Source organism: Scyliorhinus canicula, chromosome 2 (assembly GCF_902713615.1).
Source record: "Scyliorhinus canicula chromosome 2, sScyCan1.1, whole genome shotgun sequence".
Taxonomy (NCBI): Eukaryota; Metazoa; Chordata; class Chondrichthyes; order Carcharhiniformes; family Scyliorhinidae; genus Scyliorhinus; species Scyliorhinus canicula.
Window position 1 is genome coordinate 85,437,848 of NC_052147.1, and position 12,914 is coordinate 85,450,761.

General features: G+C 50.2%; 1 protein-coding gene across 12 annotated transcripts in view; it reads right to left on the reverse strand.

Moving 5' to 3' along the window:
* Positions 1-12,914, reverse strand: part of numb (NUMB endocytic adaptor protein) — a 289,476-nt gene that overhangs the window by 13,858 nt on the left and 262,704 nt on the right. For 8 of the 12 annotated variants that reach the window (XM_038781896.1, XM_038781860.1, XM_038781849.1 and 5 more), the window contains 2 exons: positions 2,323-2,484; positions 2,084-2,224 (listed from right to left, as the gene is read on the reverse strand). In XM_038781896.1, the coding sequence (XP_038637824.1) occupies positions 2,084-2,224; positions 2,323-2,484 (303 nt within the window). The remainder of the gene's footprint in view (positions 1-2,083; positions 2,225-2,322; positions 2,485-12,914) is intronic. The other 4 variants (XM_038781913.1, XM_038781904.1, XM_038781878.1 and 1 more) reach the window with 1 other exon arrangement.

Sequence of the window (12,914 nt, forward strand, 5' to 3'; positions counted from 1 at the left end):
TTGGGGATGCAGGTAATGCATGAGTGGGCCGCGATGCACAGGTGGAACTTGACAAGTTTAGTGGAAGAGGTTAAGGGAGATTTTAAGAGGTGGGACAATTTGCACTTGATGTTGGCAGGGAAGGTGCAGGTGGTAAAGATAAATATGTCACCAAAGTTCCTGTTTGTCTTCCGTACCCTCCCGATCTTTCTCCCCAAGGCCTTTTTCAGGAGGGTGGATGCACAGATTTCGGAGTTACTATAGTGAAGGGAAGGTACCGAGGGTGAAGAGGGCTCTGCTACAAAGGCAGAAGCAGAAAGGGTGGTTGGCGCTCCCAAGCATTATTACTGGCTGCGGATATGGAGAAGGTGACGTGGTGGTGGGTGGGTGGGGGAATGCGGAGTTCATTAGGTTGGAGGAGTCCTGTAGGGGTTCTAGTTTGAGGGCCCCGGTGACAGCCCCGTTGCTGTTAGCACTGGGGTGGTATACACGCAGTCCGCTTGTGGAGTTGACTATGAGGATATGGAACCAGTTGAGGAGGCATTTTAAGCTTTATAAAATATTGGTGCTGACGCCACTGTGTGGATACCATAGGTTTAAGTTGGGGGAGGTTGATAGGATGTATGGGGAGTGGAGGGAGGAGGGGAGGGGAGGGAGGAGGGGCTGGAACGGGTTAGGGATATGTTTTCGGAGGGATAGTTTACTGGACTGGATGAGCTGCTGGAGAGATTTGAGTTACCGAGGGGAAGTGATTTGCAGGCCGGGGACGGCAAATCATCCTCACATATTTTGGGACCGCAAGATGTTGGAGAGCTTCTGGGAGGCAGTGTTCGGGACATCATCCAGGAAAGTGGATTGGAAAATCACTATGGTGGCAATCCTTGGGGTCTTGGAGGAATTGGGCCTGCTGGAGGGGAAGGGGGCCAATGATGTGGCTTTGCCTCTCTGATCGTCCAGCGAAGAATCCTTTTGAACTGGAGGTCAGATATGCCACTGGGGGTGGCGGCTCGCCTGGGGGACTTGTATGACTTTCTCTGGTTGGAGAAGATTAAGTTCGCTCTAAGGGGGCCAGAAGAGGGCTTCAAAGTGCGGCGGAGGCCGTTCATGACTTTATTTGAGGAACTGTTCATCATGGGGCAGCAGGGTAGCATGGTGGTTAGCATAAATGCTTCACAGCTCCAGGGTCCCAGGTTCGATTCCCGGCTGGGTCACTGTCTGTGTGGAGTCTGCACGTCCTCCCCCTGTGTGCGTGGGTTTCCTCCGGGTGCTCCGGTTTCCTCCCACAGTCCAAAGATGTGCGGGTTAGGTGGATTGGCCATGCTAAATTGCCCGTAGTGTGCTAATAAAAGTAAGGTTAAGGGGGGGGTTGTTGAGTTACGGGTATAGGGTGGATATGTGGGTTTGAGTAGGGTGATCATGGCTCGGCACAACATTGAGGGCCGAAGGGCCTGTTCTGTGCTGTACTGTTCTATGTTCTATGTTCTATGGGGGGGAGGGGGTGGTGACTAAAAAGGGAAAAATTATACAAAAAGGTTAATCCTGTCTTGTTAAGCTGTTGTTTCCATTGTTTCCATTGATAGTGTCTCTTTAAAAAAAAGTTTAAAATAATCACATCTGGACATAGCAAACATTAGAGCGTTTCAGCAGCAAAGAGGTAAAGACTAGCAATGCGAAGTAGGCTGTGTTGGTGATGGAGAGATGATGGCTATCAAAACTTAACTCGGTGTTTAGAAGAATGCAAATGAGAGACAGGTGCTGAGGAGAGGGGTGGAATTGGAGTAGAGTTTGTTGAACGAGGGAGTGGATGAAGATGAAAGCTCAGTATTCCAGAATCACGTGAAAGAAAAATGGAGAGCAGCAGTATACGTCTGTCTAAACTGATTAACACAGCATACTGAATTTGAAATAAGTAACTTCAGGGTTTTTTTGAGACTTAGCATTAATATATCACCATAGACAAATTGGTGATTTAACTGACAAGTGAAATTCCCACATTTTTGGTCCTGAGCAAATTAATTTGGGACTTTGCAACAAATACTTAATTATAAATATGTCACTTGTTTCCGTCTCCAATTATATCCTTAAACTATATGTATAGCCTTACTTGCAGCAATTGTAGTTCCTGCGCTAGTTGTGGGGACCTGGGCCCAAGGGTTTGAGTCACGCACTGGCATTACTGTGGGAGACATGGTAGGTGCTGCTGGTGCTGGAAGAGGCAGTGGAAAGGCTGAAGCTGCTCCATTGACTACAATAAGAGTACATGCAAATGGTCAAATCTGCAACCTAAACATTCTTTGCCAAACTTCAGTCATTTTCCAAAGTGCCATAAAACCAGCTACCTACCTTGGGAAGCAGTCACTTGAGGAGCTGCACCTATAGCAGGTTTCGTCATTGGTGCAGAAGAAAATGGGTCCTCGACTTGACCACTGAACGCATATGTTATTTGAGAGCACAGGGAGCTGATACTGTCCACTTCAGCTGTGCTCTCACCTTCCATTTCAGGCACTAAAAGATAGGCAACAACAATCATAATAATATTTACACTGGCAAATCTTTTTTGAAATATTCTCTCTCGCTTATTTTAGTGCAGTCCAAAATAACAAAGCTAGAATTTTGCCACCCAGAGCAAATATACAGTCAAGTCCATAGCTTGCAAAAAAGGCAATAACATTTGCTGTATTCCAGCACAACCCTTTCACTTCTCGGCCTCAAATACATATCCAATCCAGTTAGTTATCGGTCTTGTAAAACTGTTAAAGATCTCAGGTAGGTTAGACTGAACACATTCAATCCAGGCATGAGTGGAAAAAGAACAAAAAAGAATACAGCACAAGAACAGTTCCTTCGGCCCTCCAAGCCTGTACCAGTCATGATACCACCATTGGCCAAAACCCTCAGCACTTCCAAGTGCCGTATCCCTCTATACCCATCCTATCCATGTGTTTACCGAGATGCCTTTTGAATGCCGTGAATGTATCTGCTTCCATAACCTCCCCTGGCAACACGTTCCATAAAGTTAATTGTAACATAGAACTTTAACATAGAACAGTACAGCACAGAACAGGCCCTTCGGCCCTCGATGTTGTGCCGAGCAATGATCACCCTACTCAAACTCACGTATCCACCCTATACCCGTAACCCAACAACTCCCCCTTAACCTTACTTTTTAGGACACTACGGGCAATTTAGCATGGCCAATCCACCTAACCCGCACATCTTTGGACTGTGGGAGGAAACCGGAGCACCCGGAGGAAACCCACGCACACATGGGGAGGACGTGCAGACTCCACACAGACAGTGACCCAGCCGGGAATCGAACCTGGGACCCTGGAGCTGTGAAGCATTGATGCTAACCACCATGCTACCATGCTGCCAGTATTTATTTTAAATTAATTGAGTGCTTAAATGCTCTAACTGTGAGATGTGGCAGATCCATGACACTTCCAGCATGTACTTCCAGTCAACTATGTCTGCAGGACACTTGAGCAATGGCCGCTCCTCACAGACCACGTGGTTCGGTTGGAGCAGCAGTTGGATGCACTTAGGAGCATGTAGGTGGCAGAAAGCGTCATAGATAGGAGTAATAGAGACGAGGTCACACCCAAGGTGCAGGCAGACAGATGGGTGACCGCTAGAAATGGTCGGCAGTCAGTTCAAGAACCCCTTTTTACACAGAGGATAGTGGATGCCTGGAACTCACTGCCGGAGGAGGTGGTGGAAGCAGGGATGATAGTGACGTTTATGGGGCATCTTGACAAATACATTAATAGGATGGGAATAGAGGGATACAGACCCCTGAAGTGTAAAAGATTTTAGTTTAGACGGGCAGCATGGTCGGCGCAGGCTTGGAAGGCCGAAGGGCCTGTTCCTGTGCTGTACTTTTCTTTGTTCTTGTGGCTGTCTCCCTCTCTAACATGTGTACCGTTTTGGATACTGTTGGGGACTCAAAAGCCTGTCAGGGGAAAATAACAGCAGCCAGAACAGTGGCACCACAACTGGCTCTGTTGCTCTGCAGGGGAGAGCAAAGTGCAGGAGAGCGATAGTTATAGGGGACTCGATAGTAAGGGGCACAGATAAGTACTTCTATGGACATGAAAGAGACACCAGGATATGTTGCCACCGTGGTGCCAGGGTCAAGGGTGTCTCTGAACGAACACAGGACATGCTGAAGGGGGAGGGTAAACACCAAGACATTGCAGTACACACAGGTACTAACGACATAGGCATGAAGAGTGATGAGGTCCTGCAGAAGGAGTTCAGGGAGTTAGGCAGTAAGGTAAAAAGCGGAACCTCTCGGGTTGTAATCTCAGGAGATTACTCCCTGAGCCACATGCCAGTGAGGCTGGAAATAGGAGGATAGTGCAGCTAAACACGTGGCTAGATGGGTGATGTAGGAGGGAGGGTTTCAGATTTCTGGACCATTGGGATCTCTTCTGGGGCAAGTGCGACCTGTACAAGAAGGACGTGTTGCATCTAAATTGGAAGGGAACCAATATCCTGGCTGGGAGGTTTGCTGGAGTCACTCGGGAGGATTTAAACTAGTATGGTAGGGGGGGATGGGGGGGGGGGGGGGGGGGGGGGGGAGGTTGACACCAGAGCATTAACATAGAAGATGCAATACATGAAAGGGAACTAGAGAACTGAAAAAGAACATCACCACCCTCAAGCAGAGCAAAAAAGGTGACAAGTATGAGAAGGGAGGTAGTCAATTCAGGACTGAGGGTGTTGTTCCTAAATGCACGCAGTATACGGAACAAGGTAAATTAGCTTATTGCGCACATTGAAATTGGTGGGTATGATGTTGAGGGCATTAGAGACATAGAACAATACAGCACAGAATAGGCCCTTCGGCCCTCGATGTTGTGCCGAGCATTGTCCGAAACCAAGATCAAGCTATCCCACTCCCTGTCATTTTGGTGTGCTCCATGTGCCTATCCAATAACCGCTTGAAAGTTCCTAAAATGTCTGACTCCACTATCACAGCAGGCAGTCCATTCCACACCCTAACCACTCTCTGAGTAAAGAACCTACCTCGGATATCCCTCCTATATCTCCTGCAGCACGTGGCTGCAAGGGGATCAGGGCTGGGATCTAAATATCCAAGGATATATGTCCTATCGAAAGGACAGACAGATGGGCAAAGGGGGCAGGGTTGCATTGTTAGTAAGGAATGTAGTTAAATCAATAGCAAGGAGCCATATAGGATCAGAAGCCATAGAATCTGTGTGGGTAGAGTTAAGGAATTGCAAAGGTAAAAATGAAATGAAATGAAATGAAAATCAAAAATGAATGAAAAATCGCTTATTGTCACGAGTAGGCTTCAATGAAGTTACTGTGATCAGCCCCTAGTCGCCACATTCCGGCACCTGTCCGGGGAGGCTGGTACGGGAATCGAACCGTGCTGCTGGCCTGAAAAAGACCCTGATGGGAGTTATGTACAGGCCTCCTAGCAGTAGTCAGGATGTAAGGCAGAAAATAAATCAGGAGATAGAGAAAGCATGTAATAAAGGCAATATCACAATAATCATGGGCAACTTCAATATGTATATGGACTGGGGAAATCAGGTTGGTAGTGGTTCCCAAGAAAAGGAATTTGTGAATTGCTTATGAGATGTTTTTTTGGAGCAGCTTGTGGTAGAGCCCACTAGGGAACTTGATTAGGGAAATTAAGGTGAAGGAACCCTAGGGAGCAGTAACCACAATATGATAGAATTTACCCTGCAGTTTGAGAGGGAGAAGCTACAATCAGATGTAATGGTCTTACAATTATAGAAGGGTAATGACAAAGACATGAGGGAGGAGCTGGCCAGAGTTGATTGGAGAAGGAGTCTAGCAGGGAAGACAGTGGAACAGCAATGGCAGGAGTTTTGGGGGGTTATTAGGGAGGCACAACAGAAATTCATCCCAATGAGGAGGAAACATGCTAAGAGGAGGACAAGACATCCATGCTGACGAGGAAGTCAAGGACAGTACATACAAAGCGAGGAATAGTGGGAAGCCAGAGGATTGGGAAGCCTTTAAAAACGAGCAGAGGACAACTAAAAAAGCAATAAGGGGGGAGAAGACGAAGTATGAGTGCAAGCTAGCTAGTAATATAAAAGAAGATAGGAAGAAATGTTTTTAATATATATATAAAAGGTGAGAGAGACAAAAATAGACATTGGACCACAGAAAATGTGGCTGGAGAAGTAATAATAGGAAACAAAGAAATGGCAGATGAACTGAATAGTTACTTTGCATCAGTCTTCATGGTGGAAGACACCAGTGGGATGCCAGAGCTCCAGGAGAACCAGGGGGCAGAGGTGAATGCAGTGACCATTACTAAGGAGAAGGTTCTGGGGGAACTGAAAAGGTCTGAAAGTGGATAAATAAGCTGGACCGGATGGACTACACTCTAAAAGAGATAGCGGAGGAGATTGTGGAGGCAATGGTGGTGATCTTTCAGGAATCACTGGAGGCAGGGAGGGACCCAGAGGACTGGAAAGTGTCTAATGTAACACCGTTGTTCAAGAAGGAAGGGAAACAGAAGACGGGAAATTATAGGCCGGTTAGCCTGACTTCGGCCATTGGTAAGATTATAAAGTTCATTATTAAAGATGAGATTGTGGAGTACTTGGAAGTGCATGATAAAATAGGACTGAGTCAGCACAGCTTTGTCAAGGGGAGGTCATGTCTGACAAATCTAGAGGGACAGGTTGTATTGAGGAAGCAGGGGGGCTGCAGAAGGACTTAGGCAGGCTAGGAGAGTGGGCAAAGAAGTGGCAGTTGGAATACAATCTGGAAAGTGTGTGATTATGCACTTTGGAAGGCAGAATGGAGCCATAGACTATTTTGTAAACGGGGAGATGCTTAGGAAATCAGAAGCACAAAGGGACTTGGGAATCCTTGTTCATGATTCTCTTAAGATTAATGTGCAGGTTCAGTTGGCAGTACAGAAGGCAAACGCAACTTTAGCATTCATGTCGAGAGGGCTAGAATACAAGAGCAGGGATGTGCTTCTGAGGCTGTATAAGGCTCTGGTCAGACCCCATTTGGAGTATTGGGAGTAGTTTTGGTCCCCATATCTAAGGAAGGATGTGTTAGCCTTGGAAAGGGTCCAGAGGAGGTTCACAAGAATGATCCCTGGAATGAAGAGTTTGTCGTATGAGGAACGGTTGAGGACTCTGGGTCTGAACTCGTTGGAGTTTAAAAGGATGAGGGCGGATCTTATTGAAACTTGCAGGATTGAAACAGAGGATGTTTCCACTTGTAGGAAAAACTAGAACCAGTAGGACACAATCCCAGACTAAAGGGACAATGCTTCAAAATAAAGAGGAGGAAGAATTTCTTCAGCCAGAGGGTGGTGAATCTGTGTAACTCTGCCGCAGAAGGCTGTGGAGGCCAAATCACTGAGTGTCTTTAAGACAGAGATAGATAGGTTCTTGATTAATAAGGGGATCAGAGGTTATGGGGAGAAGGCAGGAGAATGGGGATGAAAAAAATATCAGCCATGACTGAATGGCAGAGCAGTCTCAATGGGCCTAATTCTGCTCCTATGTCTTATGGTCTAACGCTATCTGCACTCCATCAACCTTGGTGTCATCAACAAACTTACTAATCAGACCAGCTACATTTTCCTCCAAATCGTTTATGTATGCTACAAACAACAGAGGCCCCAACGCAGATCCCTGTGGAACACCACTAGTCACATCCTTCCATTTTCTACTGCTACCCTCTGCCTTCTGTGACCGAGCCAGTTCTGTATCCATCTTGCCACCTCGCTTGTGACCCTGTGTGACTTCACCTTTTGTGTCAGTCTGCCACGAGGCATCTTGTCAAAGGCTTTACTGAAGTCCATGTAAACAACATCCACCGCCCTCCCCTCATCAATCATCTTTGTCACGTCCTCAAAATACTCGATCAAGTTAGTGAGGCACGACGTCCCCTTCACAAAACCATGCTGTCTACTGCTGGTGTGTCCATTTGTTTCCAAATGGGTATAAATCCTGTCCTTGAGAATTCTCTCCAATAATTTACCTAATACTGACATGAGGCACACCAGCCTATAGTTTCCAAGATTATCCCTGCTACCTTTCTTAAACAGTCCTCTGGGATCTCACCTGTAGCCAACGAGGATACAAGGATGTCAATCAAGACCCCAGCAATTTCCTCCCTTGCTTCCCTCAGTATTCTGGGATAAATCCCATCTGGCCCAAGAGTCATATCTACCTTAATGTCTTTTAAAACACCCAATATCTCCTCCTTTTTGATGTCAACATGACCCAGACCCAATAATCATCTTCCACAAGGTCCTTTTTCTTTGGTGAACACTGATGCAAAGTACTCATTTAGTACCCATTTCCTCTGGCTCAGCACATAGGTTCTCCCCATTGTCCTTTAGTGGTTCAATCCTTTCCCTGGCCACCTTTTTGATTTTTACATGTGAATAGAAAGCTCTGGGATTCACCTTAATCCTACTTGCCAAGGACCTTTCATGGCCCCTCCTAGGCCCCCTAATTTCCCACTTAAGTATCTTCCTATTTTCTTTATACTCCCCAAGGGTTTCGACTGTCCCCACCTTTCTAGACCGTACAAAAGCCTCCTTTTACTTTTTGACGAGGTTCGCAATATTCCTCGTTATCCAAGGCTCCTTGAGCTTCCCATCATTATCCTTTGTCCTCTCAGGAACATGACTTTCATTTTTTTTTTTTTTTTTTAAATAATTTTTATTGAAAGAGTTTTTCCATACAGACATTTACCTCTACTAATTTTTAAATTATTTACAACACAATCCCTCTAGGCAAATGTCCCTCCCTCGCCCGCCCTCTCGCGCGCACCAGTCCTCCCCCCCCCCCCCCCCCCCCCCAGGCAACCTTAACAAACAAGGCAGCCTACAGTTTCAGACATGAGCAGCGAGCAGACTTGCCCGCGTTACAGTCGTGCATGTCCCCCCACGACCCTTGCTGCCCCCCCCCCCTCCCCTTGCTGCCCCCCCCCCCTCCCCTTGCTGCCCCCCCCCCCTCCCCCCCTCCCCTCCTCCCCTCCCCCGGGTTGCTGCTGCCACGACCCCGAACGTCTATCTCTGATCTAAAAAGTCAAGGAAAGGTTGCCACCGCCTGGCGAATCCCTGTACCGACCCTCTCAGGGCAAATTTGATCCTTTCTAGCTGAATATAGCTAGCCATATCGTTAATCCAAGTTTCAACGCTTGGAGGCCTCGCGTCCTTCCATTGAATTAATATCCTTCGTCGAGCCACTAGGGACGCAAAGGCCAGTATTCCGGCCTCCCTAGCCTCCTGTACCCCCGGTTCTACCCCGACCCCAAAGATCGCAAGCCCCCATCCTGGTTTGACCCTGGACCCCACCACCTTCGACACCGTCCTTGCCACCCCCTTCCAGAACCCTTCCAGCGCTGGACATGCCCAGAACATATGCACATGGTTCGCTGGGCTTGTCCCCGTCATGTGAGCTCTATGCAGCACCTTAAATTGAATGAGGCTCAGTCTCGCACACGAGGAGGAAGAGTTGACCTTCTCCAGTGCATCCGCCCACGTCCCGTCTTCTATCTGCTCTCCCAGCTCCCCTTCCCACTTGGCTTTCAGCTCCTCCCCTGATGCTGCTTCCACCTCCTGCATTATCTTGTAGATGTCTGATATCTTCCCCCCTCCGACCCAGACCCCCGAGAGCACCCTATCACTCGCCCCCTTACTGGGGAGCAGGGGAAACCCCTCCACCTGCCGCCTAGCAAATGCCTTCACTTGTAAATATCTGAACATGTTTCCCGGGGGGAGCTCAAACTTCTCCTCCAGCCCTCCCAGGCTCGCAAACCTCCCCTCTATAAACAGGTCCTTCAGCTGCCGTATGCCCACCCTGTACCAGCTCTGAAATCCCCCGTCGATGTTCCCCGGGATGAATCTATGGTTCCCTCTTATTGGCGCCGCCAACAGACCTCCCATTTCCCCCCTATGTCGCCTCCACTGCCCCCATATCTTGAGGGTGGCCGCCACCACCGGGCTCGTGGTGTACCTCGTGGGGGGGAGCGGCCATGGTGCCGTTACTAGGACCCCCAGGCTTGTGTTGCCACAGGACGCCCTCTCCATTCGTTTCCAAGCTGCCCCCTCCCCTTCCATCATCCACTTGCGCACCATTGACACATTTGCCGCCCAGTAGTACCCCGAGAGATTGGGCAGTGCCAGCCCTCCACTGTCCCTACTCCGCTCCAAAAAGACCCTCCTCACCCTTGGGGTGCCATGCGCCCACACGTAGCTCATGATGCTACTCGTCACCTTTTTGAAGAAGGCCCTAGGGAGGAAGATGGGCAAGCACTGAAATAAAAACAAGAACCTTGGGAGGACCGTCATTTTGATTGACTGCACCCTCCCCGCCAGCGACAACGGTACCATGTCCCACCTCTTAAATTCCTCCTCCATCTGTTCCACCAGCCTGGAAAAGTTCAACTTATGGAGGGTCCCCCAGTTCCTTGCCACCTGCACCCCTAAGTACCTAAAGCTCTTTCCTGCTCGCTTGAAGGGGAGTCTCCCAATACCCTCTCCCTGGTCCCCCGGGTGTATCACAAAAACCTCGCTTTTGCCCAAATTTAGTTTGTACCCCGAAAAGTCCCCAAACTCTGCTAATAGTTCCATTATCTCCGGCATTCCCCCTTCTGGGTCTGCCACGTACAGCAGTAGATCATCCGCATACAGCGATACTCGATGTTCCTCCCCTACCCTAGTCAGTCCTCTCCACCCCCCTGAACCCCTCAGTGCCATCGCCAACGGTTCAATCGCCAGTGCGAAAAGTAGGGGGGATAGGGGACATCCCTGCCTGGTCCCTCGGTGGAGCCCGAAATACTCCGACCTCCTCCCGTTTGTCACTACACTCGCCGTCGGGGCCGAGTAGAGCAACTTCACCCACTTAATAAACCCTTCCCCAAACCCAAACCGTTCCAACGTCTCCCACAGGTACTCCCACTCCACCCTATCGAATGCCTTCTCCGCGTCCAGCGCTACCACTATCTCAGCCTCCCCCTCCACTGCCGGCATCATAATTACATTCAGCAATCTCCGCACGTTCGTGTTGAGCTGCCGCCCCTTCACGAACCCCGTCTGGTCCTCATGGATTACCCCTGGCACACAATCCTCTATTCTAGCTGCCAGGATCTTTGCCAGCAACTTGGCATCCACGTTCAGAAGCGAGATAGGCCTGTAGGACCCCGCACTGCACGGGGTCTTTATCCCGCTTCAATATCAGGGAGATCAGAGCCTGCGACATTGTCGGGGGCAGAACCCCCCCCTCTCGCGCCTCATTAAAGGCTCGTACCAGTACCGGTCCCACCAAGTCCACATTTTTCTTATAGAATTCCACCGGGAACCCATCTGGCCCCGGCGCCTTCCCCGCTTGCATCTGACCTATTCCCTTGACTAGCTCCTCTAGCCCTATTGGCGCCCCCAGCCCTTCTACCAGCCCCTCCTGGACCCTTGGGAACCTCAATTTGTTTAGGAAGTCCTCCATTCCCCCCCTCCTCGTCGGCGGCTCAGACCGATACAACTCCTTGTAAAAATCCCTGAAGACCCCGTTCACTTCTTGCCCCTTCTGCACTACCTTCCCGCCCCTCTCCTTCACTCCCCCAATCTCCCTAGCCGCATCTCGTTTGCGAAGCTGGTGTGCCAGCATCCTGCTCGCCTTTTCCCCATACTCATAGACCGCGCCCTGTGCCCTTCTCCACTGCGTCTCTGCCTTCCTGGTGGTCAGCAGGTCGAACTTGACCTGCAGGCTGCGCCGTTCTCCCAGCAGCCCCTCCTCTGGTGCCTCCGCATATCTCCTATCCACTTCCAATAGCTCCCCCACCAGCCTCTCCCTCTCCTGCCTCTCCTTTCTTTCTCTGTGCGCCCTTATGGAGATCAGCTCTCCCCTGACCACTGCCTTCAGGGCCTCCCAGACCATCCCCACCTGCACCTCACCCGTGTCATTCAAGTCCAGATAGCTCTCAATGCTCTTCCGGACCCTTTTACACACCTCGTCGTCCGCTAACAGCCCCACATCCAGCCGCCACAGCGGGCGCTGGTCCCGCGCCTCCCCCATTTCCACATCCACCCAATGCGGTGCATGATCAGAGATCGCAATGGCCGAGTACTCAGCTTCCCGTACCCTCGGGATCAGCCCCCTGCTCAACACGAAGAAATCGATTCTGGAGTACACTCTATGGACGTGGGAGAAAAAGGAATACTCCCTCGCCCTCGGCCTACCAAACCTCCATGGGTCTACTCCTCCCATCTGCTCCATGTACCCCCTCAGCACTTCTGCCGCTGCCGGCCTCCTATTGGTCCTTGAGCTCGATCTGTCTAGCCCGGGGTCCAGCACTGTGTTAAAGTCCCCCCCCATGATCAAGCCCCCTGCCTCCAGTCCCGGAATGAGGCCCAATAGGCGCCTCATAAAACCCGCGTCATCCCAGTTCGGGGCATATACGTTGACCATCACCACTTTCTCCCCCTGCAGCTTACCCTTCACCATCACATACCTACCCTCCTTATCCGCCACCACCTCCTCCGCCACGAATGACACCCTCTTTCCCACCAGAATCGCCACCCCCCGGTTCTTTGCGTCCAATCCAGAGTGGAACACCTGTCCCACCCACCCCCTTCTCAGGCGAACCTGGTCCACTACCTTCAAATGGGTCTCCTGTAACATTGCTACATCAGCCTTCAGTCCCTTCAGGTGTGAGAATACCCTTGATCTCTTGACCGGCCCATTCAACCCCCTCACGTTCCAAGTGATCAGCCGGGTCGCGGGACGACCCGCCCCCTTCCCCTGCCGATTAGCCATGTCCTGTTCCCTGCTCGCCCCGGGTCGACCCTCCCCTCCTGACCCGCTCCCCATGGCGATGTCCCCCTCCCCCCACCTCTCCAGTCCTCCACTTCCCGTTTCTGGTCTTTTCAGCAGCAACCCGGTGTCCCTCCC